The sequence below is a fragment of the Primulina tabacum genome, chromosome 17 (assembly GCF_025594145.1).
Source record: "Primulina tabacum isolate GXHZ01 chromosome 17, ASM2559414v2, whole genome shotgun sequence".
NCBI classification, from domain to species: Eukaryota; Viridiplantae; Streptophyta; class Magnoliopsida; order Lamiales; family Gesneriaceae; genus Primulina; species Primulina tabacum.
The window spans coordinates 28,842,312-28,859,185 of NC_134566.1; the positions used below are offsets into that span (position 1 = coordinate 28,842,312).

The 16,874-nt window shown below is 37.0% G+C and overlaps 1 protein-coding gene and 1 pseudogene across 1 annotated transcript; one reads left to right on the forward strand and one right to left on the reverse strand.

Moving 5' to 3' along the window:
• Positions 1-9,263: 9,263 nt before the first annotated feature.
• LOC142531490 (uncharacterized) lies at positions 9,264-11,185 on the reverse strand. The gene is made up of 4 exons (XM_075637639.1): positions 10,955-11,185; positions 10,643-10,750; positions 9,856-9,930; positions 9,264-9,757 (listed from the first exon to the last, which is right to left on the reverse strand). Exons 1-4 carry the CDS (start codon positions 11,086-11,088, stop codon positions 9,526-9,528), a joined length of 549 nt encoding a protein of 182 aa, XP_075493754.1. The 5' UTR covers positions 11,089-11,185; the 3' UTR covers positions 9,264-9,525.
• Positions 11,186-12,933: 1,748 nt separating this feature from the next.
• On the forward strand, positions 12,934-15,801 carry LOC142530657 (rhamnogalacturonan I rhamnosyltransferase 1-like; annotated as a pseudogene).
• The last annotated feature ends 1,073 nt before the right edge of the window (positions 15,802-16,874 follow it).

The window sequence follows — 16,874 nt, forward strand, 5'->3', positions numbered from 1 at the left end:
TGTTAGGATTAAAGTAGCTACACATCTTGTTGGGGATTTTCATCTTCATCTAAAATTGGTATCCCATCTTCATCAGTTTTTACAGAATTTAGAATGTCTTCTTGTGGTTGATTTATAAGATAATAATCCCACCAACCCTTAATGTGGCCAGAAAAACCAGCTACAAGGAGTTCGGCTATGGTTCTATCTTGTGTATTTGTTTGAGTTTTATAGGCATTTGCTGCCATAGTCATTTGTTGTAAAATACTAAGAATATTATATGCAGTCATTCCATCTATGTTTCAATCATAAACGGAAGAAGCATTAAAACGAGATTGTGTTATGAGTTTTATTATTCCTAAATCTGGAGCAGGAATAATTTGTAACTTTTGTGAAGATTGATTCCAATCTATTTTATTGATTTTATTTGTAGGATTTTGGAATTTTTCAAAAGCCTCACTAATATCTGAATCATGATTTAATGTATTTATTCTAAGATTAGATGTTGGTGTTTCAGGAGCAGTTTGATCTATGGATTGATTTGAACTACCGGCTGTTGTTACCATTTTACTTAATTTATCTTGTATTATTTTTATAAATTCAGAATTATTTTCTTTAATATTTTTAACACTATTTTCAGTTATTTGATATATGGTTTAAAATTTTGGTTTTTGAGTTTACTATCTGTATTCGAAGTTTCTATTTTATTTGTGGGTTGTTTTTTTATTTATTTTTCTATCCTATCTAATTGTTTTCCTATGGTATTTAAATTTGTATTTGTGAAATTATTTTTTGTTATGATGTTTTTTATTTTAATTTTATCATTATCTCCTGGATTTTTTTTATAGGAATTGCTTCAATTTGTTGATTTTGTATAGTATTTTAATTCTTTGTAAAGGAGGATGATTAGATTGAGTTTTTCTAGAATCAGTAATGGTTTCCCATTCTGGTGATTTATTTCTTATTGTAATAGGATTTACATAGTTTGAAAATGGGTATTTTAAGGAATTTTGAGAGGAGTATAATTCAAACCAATCGAAGAATAAAATGTGAATTTTATATTTATTTATAAATTCATAGAATTTTTGTTGAATATCTTTTAAGGTTTCCATAAATTTTTCAAAAAACCATAATCTTTTATCTTTATTATGTATAGCATAAAAATCCTTATGTAGAAAGTTTTTATCTATTTGATGAATATCTTTTCTGGTTTCCATAAATTTTTCAAAAAATCATAATCTCTTCTCTTTATTATGTATAGCATAAAAATCCTTATGTAGAAAGTTTTTATCTATTTGAAATTCTTTTTCTATAACATTTAGTTCATTAATTATATTTTCTGTTATTGAGGAAAAAATTGGACTAGTTGGATCTTATTCTGATTCAAATTGTTGTTCTGGAATATTTAATTGTCTTCCTATCCTATTTTTGGTATATATAGGTGTAACGACCCATTACAGGCCCAGTGGACCGCCCATACGGCCCACTGCCCCGATCGACCCAAGACTATCCCGATCTTGGGCTCCCTCAAAGGGGCCTTTTCCCTCACGGGCTTTCCATAGGCGTCGTACGGGTTACTCATAGGACTCTCCACACTAGCTCAACTGGTACCAAGTCTCTTTGAACAATATACTTATGCCAAGAGGTCATGAGTTCGAGACTTGGGGAGGTATCACTCCACCAACCTGGTGTGGAGAGTCCTATGAGCAACCCGTACGACGCCTATGGAAAGCCCGTGAGGGAAAAGATCGGGATAGCCTTGGGTCGATCGGGGCAGTGGGCCGTATGGGCGGTCCACTGGGCCTGTAATGGGTCGTTACAATAAAAGGCGCGACTTTTGATATCAATGTACTTATCCTATAGGTCATGGGATCGAGTCCTGGGGAGGCGAAAGAAACCCCTTGGTAGGGAGGGGGAGATCCTATGAGTAACCCGTACGACGCCTATGGAAAGCCCGTGAGGAAAAAGGCCTCTTTAAGGGAGCCCAAGATCGGGATAACCTTGGGTCGATCGGAGCAGTGGGCCGTATGGGCGGTCCACTGGGCCTGTAATGGGTCGTTACAATAGGTCTAGGTATTTCTGAGGTATAATTTACATTTCTTATTACAGAATTGAGTATATCTGAAGAAAATGTTCGCGAACCTCGGTATATATAGAATCATAGCGACGATTAAAATGTTCGCGAACCTCGGTATATATAGAATCATAGCGACGGTTTGGGTACAACCGTCGCTATTGGCGACGGTGGTCGAAAACCGTCGCTATACAAAAACCGTCGCTGAATATTGCGACGGTCTTGTATTAACCCGTCGCACAAATACCCGTCGCCTAATACGACGACAGACTTAAATATAAACGTCGCCAAATGCGACGGTCAAAAAAACCCGTCACACAAAATGGTGACGAGTTTGTTCGAACAGTCGCAATATTAGCGACGGTTTTTGATAAACCGTCGCTACTAAAGCGACGGTTTAACTAAAACCATCGCTATAATAGTGACGGTTTATCCTATAACCGTCGCTAATCCAACTGTTTTTTTTTGTAGTGATTATTTTTTTTATTGTAAACATGAGTAGTGTTAATTCGTCTCACGAGAAAAGATATGTATGACCGTCTCACAAGAGACCTAATCTAAATATATTTAGTGCAAATAGATTATATAATCATCTAAAAATTTTAAAATACAGATAAAAATAAATAAAACTCTTAGAAATTTAAAAGATTTTTGAAAGTGAATAAGATATGTTAGTTATAAACAATTTACAAATTTATTAAAATAGGTTGAATATTTTTGTAATTTGATTTAGGTGTTTTTCTAACTTAAAAATGTTACACCAAAAACACAAAAAATATTTACTCTAAAATCGAACATATATTATAAAATATCACAAGGGCTATACAAATGTATTAATATAGGAAAACCCGACGAATCACAAAGAAAGTTCAAGCAGACCTGTAGTATTCCTAAATCTTGGAATCGAACAATAATTTTCTCTCTGCCAAACTAGTGAAATTATTCGACAAAAGGAATTCTTGGGATAATTTCGATTAATAACGATGTTACAATTGTTTTTTTTTTTTTTTTGGGAAATGAATGTTGCGGAACTTAGGGTGAAAATGACATGAAAAGGACTATGCGAGTTCGTATAGATTCATTACCATACTGCACATGCAGTTGACGACTTTGTGAATCCAATGAGTGAAAATTCATGATTATTTTTACTATACTGTTTTCTAAAATGTCATTTCCTTTCTGAGCAGACCCTCATAGAGGGCAAATGGTCCTTACTGGGGTCAAGCGCTTCGTATTTTGAACCTGAATTGTGTCTTCAATGGATTTGTCACTACCTGTAGAGGAACATGTGCGTAAAAGCCAGTGAATGATGCGAAGCAGCTTCTGGCATTTTATGATAAATAAACAAGTACTCGGATGAAACAATGACTGAAAGGAAATTAGTTAATTCTTTGGAAATTCTAGCCCAAGATGTTAGAAGACGGGAATTCAATGCTCATAACTCTGTGTGTCGCGATTAGTTTCAATGTCTAAAAGCAAAGTTGAAGGCAAACAGTGTAACCCTTGTGTATTCAAAGAATTCATAGTCGGAATGACACAAGAACTCAGCCTAAGAAGGCCCATGAATTATGTGGCAGCTAGCAAGTTCTCGTGAACAACTAAGAATCCCAACTGCCCATTCATCCAATTCTCAACCATAACCAAACCAAATTCATTCTAAAGTTAAAATCTTATATTTGTCCTGTCTACTGACCGCTATAATACCGATGAAATAACTTTTGCTAGTTTGCAGTTCACTGGTTTCTGTCGGTAGAATAGTCAAATGGGCATAATCAGCAAATGAGTTGCCAAATTTGATACAATAATTGAGGGGAATAAAAACGTGGGATACTGCGGAAATTTCGTGGAATGTTTGAATACGCGTTTTAACGCGTATTCACACGGTCAAGGGGCTCTATAAATAGAGCTTCTCCCTTCATTCTGAAATCATCATTTCTTCGAGTTTTCTCTCATCCTATAAGCATTTGAGTGCTTAGTTCTATAATATTTGTGAGGTGTTTGTTCTCCTGTATTAAGAGAGTGTGTGTTCTCTTTGGAAACACAGTGAGTGAGTTGTACACCACAAAATATTATAGTGGAATTCTTTTCATCTTGCCCGTGGTTTTTACCCTAATAATTTTTAGGGGTTTTCCACGTAAATCTCGGTGTCCAGTTTATTCTTTATTTTCGGGTTTTATTATCTCAAATTCCGCACATGGGACCAACAAGTGGTATCAGAGCCTTGGTTTAAAATTTTTTAAAATTCTGAGTATGCTCTGTGGTTACAGCCTGGACTGATCTTCCACATCAGAAAAGATTTTTTGAGATTTTTTATTTAAGGCGGGATTATTTTGTCCAGTTTACTAAATTGTTGTAGACATAATGGCGGGAAGGTACGAGATAGCAAAGTTCAATGGAAGCAATTTTATGCTGTGAAAAATAAAGATACAAGCAGTTTTAAGAAAGGTGAATTGCTTGGCGACTATTGAAAATAGATCGGTGGAGATTACAGATGATGGAAAGTGGAATGAGATGAATGATAATGTTGTTGTCAATTTACACTTGGCTATAGCTGACGAAGTTTTGTCAAGTATCTCTGAGATAAAAACAGCCAAATTTATCTGGGATACTCTGACAAAGATGTACGAGGTCAAGTCCCTACACAATATGATTTTCCTAAAGAGAAGGCTTTATACTCTTCGGATGGCGGAATCCTCATCGATGACCGACCATATCAACACACTAAATAGTCTATTTGCCCAACTCACTTCCATGGGGCATAAAATAGGGGAAAATGAACGTGCGGAGCTTCTACTTCAAAGTCTACCAGATTCATATGATCAACTTATCATCAACATTACCAACAATATTCTTATGGGCTTTCTAAGATTCGACGATGTCTTAACTGCGGTTCTCGGAGAAGAAAGCCGGCACAAGAATAAAGAAGATAGGTTGGTAACCTCGAAGCAGGCAGAGGCGTTACCGATGATAAGAGGAAGATTTATGGACCGTGATTCCAGTGGGAGTCAAAGGCGAGGTAAATCAAAGTCGAGAAGTAAGAAGAAAAATATTTACTGCTTTAAATGTGGCGGTAAAGGGCACTTCAAGAGAGAGTGTACGAGTATCGATAAAAGTTCTCAAGGAAATGTGGCCAGTACTTCAGGCAGTGGTGAAATATTATTCAGCGAAGCGGCAACAGTTGCAGAAGGCAGACACAAATTTTGTGACACATGGATAATGGATTCAGGATGCGACGTGGCACATGACGTCTCGGAGAGAATGGTTTGATCATTATGAATCAGTCTCAGGAGGATCTTTATTCATGGGAAATGACCATGTCTTGGAAATCGCTGGGGTCGGTACTATCAAAATTAAAATGTTTGATGGCACCATTCGCACCATACAGGAAGTACGACATGTGAAAGGACTGACGAAAAATCTTTTGTTCTTGGGGCAATTGGATGACATCGGGTGCAAAACTCCTATCGAGAACGGGATCATGAAAATTGTGAAGGGCGCGCTTGTGGTTATGAAGGCGGAAAAGGTTGCTGCAAATCTGTATGTACTTTTGGGAGAAACACACAAAGAGGCAGAACTAGCTGTTGCATCAATTGGTTCAGGAGAAGAATTAACAGTGTTATGGCATAGAAAGCTCGGGCATATGTCAGAACGGGGGTTGAAAATTCTCTCAGAACGGAAGCTGCTGCCGGGACTTACAAAAGTGTCACTACCCTTTTGTGAGCACTGTGTTACCAGTGAACAACACAGATTAAAGTTTGGCACTTCTACTGCCAGGAGCAAAAGCATATTGGAGCTGATTCATTCAGATGTTTGGCAAGCACCGGTTGTATCCCTAGGAGGAGCGAGATACTTTGTCTCGTTTATTGATGATTTCTCTAGGAGATGTTGGGTGTATCCAATCAAGAAGAAATCAGATGTTTTCCAGATCTTCAAAGAATTCAAAGCGCGAGTTGAACTTGATTTTGAAAAGAAAATCAAGTGTTTGAGGACTGACAATGGAGGAGAATATACCAGTGACGAGTTTGATGCATATTGTCAACATGAGGGCATCAAAAGACAATTCACGACGGCTTACACACCTCAACAGAATGGAGTGGCGGAGCGGATGAACAGAACCTTGTTAGACAGAACAAGAGCTATGTTGAGGACTGCAGGTCTAGAAAAGTCATTTTGGGTGGAAGCAGTCAAAACCGCTTGTTATATTATCAATCGTTCTCCTTCAGTGGACGATTGATCTGAAGACTCCGATGGAGATGTGGACCGGGAAGCCGACAGATTATTCTCATTTGCATACATTTGGAAGTCCGGTGTACGTTCTGTACAATGAGCAAGAAAGATCAAAGTTGGATTCGAAATCCAGAAAATGTATCTTCTTGGGTTATGCTGATGGAGTAAAGGGGTTTCGCTTGTGGGATCCTACTGTTCACAAGCTTGTCATCAGCAGGGATGTTATCTTCGAGGAAGATAAAGTAGAGGGAGACAAAGGCACACCGAATTCAGAAACTACTATTTTTCAGGTGGAAAATAAGACGGACGAAGGTCAAGTTTCTTGTGAAGCAGTACCAGAGCACGAAGAACAAGAACATGTTGAGTCTGAGGTTTCCAATGTGAGGCAGTCAACTCGAGACAGAAGACCACCAGGTTGGCTTTTAGATTATGTCACTGAAAGCAATATCTGAAAGCATATTGCATATTGTCTATTATCAGAGGATGGTGAGCCATCAAGTTTCCACGAGGCTACTCAAAGCTCGGATGTATCCTTGTGGATGATAGCAATGCAAGAAGAGTTGGAGGCATTAGACATGAATAAAACTTGGGATCTTGTTACACTACCATGAGGGAGGAAAGCCATTGGAAACAGATGGGTCTATAAGATCAAACGTGATGGCAATAACCAAGTGGAGCGGTATCGTGCTAGGTTGGTGGTAAAAGGATATGCTTAGAAAGAAGGCATTGACTTCAATGAAATATTTTCTCCTGTGGTTCGGCTTACAACAGTCAGAGTGGTGTTGGCATTGTGTGCGGTGTTTGACCTACATCTAGAACAGCTAGATGTGAAAACGGCGTTTCTTCATGGAGATCTTGAAGAAAAAATCTATATGCTCCAGCCAGAAGGTTTTGCGGAAAAAGACAAAGAGAACTTGGTTTGCAGGTTGAACAAATCTCTGTACGGTCTCAAACAGGCGCCGAGGTGTTGGTACAAGAGATTTGATTCCTATATCATGAGCCTTGGATACAACAGACTGAGTGCAGACCCTTGTACATATTTCAAGAGGTCTGGATGATGATTATATTATTTTGCTGTTCTATGTGGACGACATGTTGGTGGCAGGCCCCAACAAAGATCAGGTCCAAGGATTGAAGGCACAGTTGGCTAGGGAATTTGATATGAAGGACTTGGGACCAGCAAACAAGATTCTAGGGATGCAAGTTCACCGAGATAGAAGTAACAGAAAGATTTGGCTTTCACAGAGAAATTATTTAAAGAAAGTCTTGCAACGCTTCAACATGCAAGAAAGTAAGCCAATATCGACCCCTCTTCCTGTTAACTTCAAGTTATCCTCCGAGATGTGTATTCACACGGTCAAGGGGCTCTATAAATAGAGCTCCTCCCTTCATTATGAAATCATCCTTTCTTCGAGTTTTCTCTCATCCTATAAGCATTTGAGTGCTTAGTTCTATAATATTTGTGAGGTGTTTGTTCTCCTGTATTAAGAGAGTGTGTGTTCTCTTTGGAAACACAGTGAGTGAGTTGTACACCACAAAATATTATAGTGGAATTCTTTTCATCTTGTCCGTGGTTTTTACCCTAATAATTTTTAGGGGTTTTCCACGTAAATCTCGGTGTCCAGTTTATTATTTATTTTCGGGTTTTATTATCTCAAATTCCGCACATGAGACCAACAGTTTCTGCATGAATGACATAAAAGCCATGCCTTTTCTCACACTACAAAATGTTTAAGCAATCAAGAATTCCAAATCAACAAGGACATAAATTTGATTTTGTGAATGAATTTGATAGTTGGTTGATTGATAGATCTTCATTTTCAGAATCGAACCCCGCAGATACATGTGATATTGGGTACTTATGATCCAAACCATGTCTTTGTTTTCGGCAGTAATCTTATTATTTTCAGTAATCTTATTATTTTTCACATATGGTAACCTTTCTGAGGCTAAATATGTGAAAAAGCTTCCATCTCTTGCCGTTGTTTACGGAACTGCGTACTGTGATACATGCTTCCAACATAAATTTCCACAGATCAGACGCTTCTTTTCAGGTTCTTTTCATCTTAAATAACTCTTTCTTTATATTTCAAGTGAAGGGTTGCCCTTGATCTTTATTTTTTATATATTTTAACAAAAAAATAAATACTGTCATGTGTCTTAGGTGCGTCTGTTGCAGTGGAGTGCAAGGACACAAGTTCAGCAAAAATCAGTTTCAGACAGGAAGTGAAAACAAACGACAATGGAGAATTCAAAATTCATCTCCCTTCCTATATAAGCAAACATGTCAGAAAAATCAAGGGCTGTTCCGTAAACTTACTCAGCAGCAGCCATCCCTACTGCACTGTTGCTGCATCAGCAAGTCACCATTTCCGATCAGGAAAACAAGGAAGAAACATTTTCTCAGATGGGTTTCTTACGTTGAAGCCAATGAAGGAACCAGAAATGTGTGATGAGAGACCAGGCATCAAGAATTTCAAGAACCGGAAAGTTCAAAAATCCTCCATTTCGAATCCTAACGATCCAGCGTTTTTGCCTCCAATTCAAGATCCAACACCGCCTGAACAACCAACACTTGGGCCCTACCTTCCTACACTGCCGTTGCTTCCTAGGTTGCCACCTATACCGCTGCTTCCACGTCTGCCACCACTGCCTGGAATCCCATTTTTGCCCCCCAAGAAAGAAGCTGCCGTAAAACCATCCCAAGTAGCAGATAATAAAGGTAAATGATCAGCAAAGCAACTTGTTGCCGATCTCATTCCCTCCATTCCCTTTCAAACAGATTAATGGCTTTCCTAGAATGGTGACTGTAGTTTCTTCTACTTTTGCATAATGAATTTAAAGATGCAATTCTCTTCAATAAAAAAGTTAAATTTGATGGTGATTTGTATAGTCTTCACATAGTTTTATATTGATTTGTATGTTCCATCTGCTCATCTGTACTATCAGAGAGGAGCGTGTTGTGGAGTTGAGTTCGTCAATCTTCAAAAGCTCAAGCTAAAATTAACACATTTTAAACTCAAATTTGAAATTTCATACATATCGATTCTGAAAAATCAAAGGGTTTTTCCACTCCCAGGATATTTTAAAAAGAGCCTTAAGCTTAATTCTTAGATCTGTCACTCTTACCATAACGTCAACACTACAAATTTCAACCAAAGACAAACGAAGCTTACAGTGTGCCATAGTACCTAATCACATATCAACCATTATCTGATGCAAGAAATCAACTTGTGAAGGAGTTCTCAGTTCATAGCATCAAAGTCATCCAGCTTATCATTGTATTCCAAGACCTTCCTCCTTATCTTTGACGTATCGACCCATGTAACGAAATCTTCCATATTCCTTGTGACAAGGAATGCAGGGTCCGTAACAGTATCTGGTCCCACACGAATATGGCCTTGCTCAATATATGTCACTGCTTCTTTTAAGTGCTCTGCGAACTTCAACTGCACCATGACAGTTGCAAGCCTGCGCCTGAAGCAAGCACGTGTACAAAAAGAAAATAGCACCAACATCACCTGCCTATCATTGTTTAAATCATAGCGATAAACTACATGGTACAGACTTCTTACCGGCAAAAAGCTGATACTGACAAGCGTTCACACAAAGCCAAGCTTTTCCGAGATGGTATCACACCCATTCTGTAACTGAATTGATGTAAATCAAAAATAATCAAATATATATTTCTCCCCTCTTATTATTTATCATGTAAAACCCGCAAATTTTCAAACTCGGTATTTATTTTTTTTAATACTCGAAATTTGTACCGGATAAGTTTGTATGAGATTTTATATGGGAGATTCGAAGCTTCAACTACACGAGTACATAGATTTCGATTTTTTGTGTACACTGGTCCATACATATATTTCAAGGTAAAAAATTTACAAGATAAAAACGCGATCAAAATTTTTGAAAATTGAGTACAAGACATATATTTCAAGATTAAATATTTACAAGATAAGACCATACTAGGCACATTCAATGCCAAGAGATTATGCAGGTCCAAGCGATATTAAGTCTCGCGTGATTCAACTGCAATCGATGCATGTTGTGTATATATAGAAATACCTCACACAACTTTTTGAAAACAGGGAAATTAAGAGGCATGAAGTCCTATGTCCAACAAATTACAAGGAAAATTGAGTCATTCCACCCCTACAGGTCCACCACAAGACCCAAACTAGTCACAGACGGTTACATGCTCTGTTCGAAATAAAGAATCTACAAGACAATTAACTATTGTCACCTAAATTTTGGTCGTTAACGTCATAGTAATTAACAAATATTTTCTTGAATCCAGACGAGCACATGTTAACTACTACGAAACATTAAAAGTCAGACTTGACGAGTAAATCTTACAGCTTCTCAAGAAGGGCATCAGTCACCTCAATCCGAAAAGGGTCTCTCGGATCCATCTGTTTCAAAATATTCACAAGCTTCTGCACCATTCTACACAAACTCGAATACCTAAAAAACAATGAGAGATAAGAAAACAGTTCATCAACCGTCAATAACTAAAAAGTCCAGTCCAGTCCAGTCCAGTCCAGTCCAGAAGATACATTAATTTTCAGAAAAATTAAACAAAAAAATTCATACACCAAGTATTCCACCAATATCCAGAAAATTTAGTAGTCCCGCAACATAAATTCGAAATGAAATCGTGAGAAATACTTTTTATAGTCGTCTCTGCCCGTGAGGTGATACCGATGCATAACCTGGTTCTCTCTGTGCCCGCCTTCTCTCTTCCATTCCAAAAAATCAACTTTTTTCAAGAGTTTCTTCTCATGAAACTTCAGCTTCCTCATCTCCTCTTGCTTTGTAACTGTGTATAATCGATTTAGGCTGTGGAGATTCGGATGAAATCACCACAAACTAAAACCTAGAAATTTGGGTTAAACAACAGAAACTGAAATATAAATGCCCGTTTGGGCTTTTATGAAAGTTTAAGCCCAATACTTCTGGGCTTAAATCCAGAGGCATAGATATTAAATAGGAATCTGGATATATATTAACATTTTTATTTCATATTATTCTTTTAAATTTTAATATATATTACTTTTTTTATGTATGTGTGTTGATAAAATAAAATAAAAGATGTTAATAATTTTAATAAATATAATTTAAATTTTACGAGTTTTTGCGATTGAAACTCGGGAAAAAATAAATGATGTTAATAATTTTGATTTTAAATTATTGTTAGTTGATACCCTCGGGATAACCCGGGTTGTGCCCGAGTCATGGACGATTCTTGTGCCCGGGGCATGGACGACCCAGGATACTGGATGGATGGCCAGAATCAGGACAAGTCGACAGGTAGGGTTCATCAGAAGCCGGGCGGGTGAATGCCCGGGACGTCTCCTCCCCGGGCCACCAGACACCCGGGCTCTCGTTCAACCTCCCGAGAACTTTCTACTCAGGCCACCTCGATATGAGCACCGCACTCGAGTATACTAGCAGAATAGGATGTGGACGACTGTCCCACCTCTGACACCAAGTCGATGGGTTGACAAAATCAGATGGGCTGGATGTGATCAGTATGAGATTTGACATGTCAGAATATAGGGTGTGCTCAGCCGTCCTACTATAAATTAGTAGGTAGTACGGAGAACGAGGTCATCATTACTTCTCCTACTATAAATACCAGGTTCTCTCTTTACATTTACATTCATTCACACCAATATCACAACCATCATTTGGTTACATTGGTTCTTGGCTTGAGTCATTAACTGACTTAGGTATCAGAGTGGTCACGCCTGATACCCCTCCGGCGCCCATTCACGTGGTTACCTTATTGAGTGCAGGAAATCCTCTCCGCCCGGGAAAGAAGCTTCTGGTTCAGATATCTACATTGCTCTTATTTCCTTCATCATTTTGATAGCAGATCCGGTGGAGCATCCGAACCTGCTCACTCATTTCATCAGGATCACATCATTAGCAAAAAAAAATATTTAAAACAAAATTCAAATAAAAGGAAAAACATATGGAGGGCAAAAAATGAAAAATTAGTGTTTGTATCTATCTTATTTAATATAAATGAAAGTTAATAGGTAAATTGATCGTATAGTTCCAGGGAAAATCACTTCATATAAATTATTATCTATCAATTAATCCGTTTTCTTAGTAAACCCACATTATAATTATGAGAGGGTCTCATGTGAGACCGTCTCACGGATACTAATCTGTGAGACGAGTCAACCCTACCCATATTCGCAATAAAAAGTAATACTCTTAGCATAAAAAAAATATTTTTTCATGGATAACCCTAATAAGAGATCCGTCTCACAAATACGACTCGTGAGACCGTCTCACACAAGTTTTTGCCTATAATTATTTGTCTTCGTCAATAATTAATACATTGACTTTTACTAATAATCTACGCAAAAACTTTTGTAATTGTTCAATTTGTGAGACATATATCTAACTCAACTCATTGTGTTTTATGCTAAAAATATTATTTTTAATTATAATTATGGTTCGACTCATCCCATCTCACGGATAAAAATTTGTGAAAACTTTTCACACAAAACCTCCTCAAGAATCTATGTATATTATATTCATAGAATTGATTGAATAAAATATAATTTTAATGACTTAGCATACTTTTTCACCAACTTCAAATCACGATTTTTATTTGTTACTAATATTTTTACTTGCTTTGCAGTGATTTTAAGGATATATTCAATGTTGACCATTTCATCAAATCTTTGAGGGATGAGGTCCAGATACTCAAAGAGCTTCCTTCAAAACTTAAAAGTAGAGTTGAACTAGGAAAGTTTTATACTTGTTGACAGATTCTTCCGCTTCTTAAAGCATATAAAGTAGTGTTGGTATGATATTCTTTTGTTTTGGGGAAGTCTCAGGATAGAAATGAGTGAACCAAATGGCTAGGAAAAAATAGTCGAAGCAACAGTTTGATTCTTTTTCCTTAAAACGATATTACTCCACCTCGGTGCTCATGGTTGTTGGCAATTTGATTATCAAGATACAACGACTACGGCATTAAAATAGTGGCAATATAAATTTTAAAGCAACACGAACTTGAAATGTTTAGAACACTATCAAGATGATACATAAACTTTCTGAATTTCGAATTCTAAGCGTTGAAATTCCAATTCCAAGAGTTTAAATCTTGCAAAACATCGATTTAAGCGCAAATGCTTAAAAAACTTAAAACTAGAAGACAACTCTCAAATTAATTCCAAAGTTCGAATTTAAGCGTATAAGCTTAGAAAATCCAAACTCAAGATTTTATATCTTGAAAATTTGAACTTTAGACGTGCTAATACTTAAAAATTCGCATATAGAATTAAATTAGAGAGAAAGGAGGAGACGAGAATGATGCGTTGAATGTAAATGAGTAGGAGTCTTATTTATAAAAAATGAAAAACCTTGAATCAAAAAACACACCTCTTCATGAAATAGTACACCATTTCATAGCCACCTCTTCATAAAAATCACATGGCCTTTGTGATTTAAATTTTTTTTAAATATAAATATATGATATTATAATATAATAATATACTCTTATTATTATATTATATATTATAATATATATATATATATATTTATATATAATCCTTTCGATTCAATCTTTTCACTCATAAAATTTGAACTTAATTAATTTATCATTCACCCTAATTAGTAATCAAGAAATAATTCAGTTCGCTACGTAGCTCGTTCGAATTATTCTATCGATTATGAACGAGGATAAAACTCATTTTTTTCTAACAAGTAATGCATCTGAACAGAACTGATGCTCGCACTACAAAAAAAATAGACTAGCAACGGTTTTAACCGTCGGTAAAACCGTCGCCTAAAGGGTAAGACGACGTTTTTAGCGACGGTTTTGTTGAAAATTTCCCATCCAATAAACACTCAGGATGACTTAGTGCAAATGATACAAATGTCTCTAACACCAACACAAAATTCACTACTTAAGAACTCATTCTCCAACCTACGATACATCCAACTTCTATCTGTGTTACTCATTGAAGCCTACAAGTGTTTATTCGAACAGTCGCAAAATAGCGACGGTTATAGGATAAACCGTCGCTATAATCTATTATAGCGACGGTTAGCGACGGTTTTTGATAAACTGTCGCTTACTTTAGTAGGCGACTGTTTTATTCAAAACCGTCGCTCGTAAAAGCGACAGTTTATCCTATAACCGTCGCTAATCCAACCGTTTTTTTGTAGTCTCGGCTAGCTAACAAGAGGCTACCACTCGAGATTCAAAAGCTGAGATGTAAAGTAAATTTCCATTCTCTAAGATTTACTTCCCAAATTGAGGAATTGGGAAGAAAAATTCTTAGAAGGCTAAATGGCCCTTTCCTTGTCCTGCGTCTGAGATATGAAATGGATAGGTTGTCTTTTTCTGGCTGTACTCAAGGTTGCAACACCGAGGAGATGAACGAACTCACTACAATGAGGTAAAAAAATGTTCCTATTTTGACTTAAAAGCAGCAATTCGTTTTAGCATACTGACTGTAGAAACAATCTACGACCAGATTTGCTAACTCTTGGTGGAAGGAGAAAGTAATAGATCCCGTACTCAAAAAGAAAGGAAGGTCTATGTCCTTTGACACCAGAAGAAACTTCTCTAGTACTAATTGCACTCGGTATTGATAGTAACACTCAAGTGTATATTGCTTCTGGAGAGATGTGGTGGAACAAGGAGATTGAGAAGTTTGAAGGCGGCATTTCCGAATCTTGTGAGTAAAAGAGTCAAGCTTGAGCTCTCGATAGGGATGGATTAAGAAAATTTGTTAAGGGGCTACTTAGTGATGTTTTAGAGGTAAACTACTGTCGGCCTCAGTTGATTCCGTTCTGGGTCCATCCCTAAGTCTAATTTTAAAGCACATTGAACAAGTACTGAGTTTTGTGCAATAGGTTAACAAGGAGGCATTGTTGGAACCATCAGACTTGAAGTTTTTCAAGAACCATTCGTCTCAAATGGCTGCTCTGGGTTATTTTGTATCTTTGGAAAGTGATGTATTTGTTCCAACTTATGACGGCAATATGGCTAAACTTGTTGAAGGCCACCGCAGGTTTGTTCTCTTATGCATTCTTGGATCTGTATCTCTTATAGTCTCGTGTTGCTATTTAACTCTCGTCTCATTTATGATTGATTCATTACGTTTGGATTAATGAAGGTTGTGTCATCTGTTGAAACAAACCATATATCTAGGTTTCAAGAAGACGATTCTATTGAACATGCGAGTTTTGGTAGGTTTAATCGATAGATACAATGATGGATCATTGAGTTGGGATGAGTTCTCAGCTCATTTGGAAGACAGAACAGGGAGTCGGGAGAAGCGTGTTGCCATAGAGAATAGACCCAAGGAAGAAGAATTTTTATGACAACCCAGAAGAATGCTTGCCACCGTTGGATAAAACGCTAAGAAGCTTGTGATCCATCGATCATATTCTCTATTCATATGCATACCACAAGGATGGTGGGAATTTGAAGAAGATTTCAAGAAACCCCTTTTTCTAAACTTACGGAAATTTCACATGCATATGCATACATTTCGGGGATTGAAAAGTTGGAGTGATTGGATTACAAAGTGATTATTTATAGAATGATAAATTGTTGAATTTTGATAGATAAAAAATGATGTGATAATTATTGAGGTGTTTGGTTTGATGTATTAATACGATGATTCTTTTAATTATTATTTTTATGTAAATGGACAATTTTAAACATGGTAAAAGAATTATTTTTAAGTTTTTAACTATTTTTCCCCATCCGTTATTCACCCCTCTCTCTCTTTTTTTGCACCTCCTTCGTCTTCTTTTTTCTGGAAATACTTCACCTTTTGTTCTTCTTGACTTTTTCTTCTCTCATCTAAGGTATTTGCAGAGCATTTATGCAAATGGAGAAATTTTTTGGATCGTAGTTTATCCCTTGGTTTTTCTTGTACCATATTACCTCACTAACACAATAGTATTTCAAGATTTTCAATTTTAGATATCTCAATTTTTCCAAAATATATAAATTATTATTTGTTGTTTTTTTTCCGTAGAAATTGTGAAAGAAATCTTTTTGTTTCTATTGGTTCTCAATAAACAAATAGGGATGGCAATGTGACGGGACGGATGCGGGTTTGCCATCCCCATCCCCATCCCCTAATTATATCCCCGCTCTCATCTCCGCACCCATCCCCGGATCTATCTAATCGGGGAATCCCCGTCCCCAAACCCGTGGGGATAAAATCCCCGTTCCCGTCCCCGAACCCGTTTGAAATACCCGAATATATTATTGTATTTATATATATATACTTTTTATTTATATATTACAGTATACATATATATATTATCGGGACGGGTTTGGAAGGGTTTGGTATGGGGATAGGATTCCCAAACCCGTCCCAATATATTTCGGCGATTTTTAAAAATCCCCGAACCCGAAACCAAACTCATTAACATATCCCCGAACCCGTCTCATTTCGGGTTTTCCCCGCGGAGCCCCGAAACAGCGGAGAAAATTGCCATCCCTATAAACAAACATCTTTTCCATCATTTTATGTTTTTATCAACCCAATTTCATCAAGGAAACCGTGTATCCAAATAAGTCCTATGCGGGCCTCAT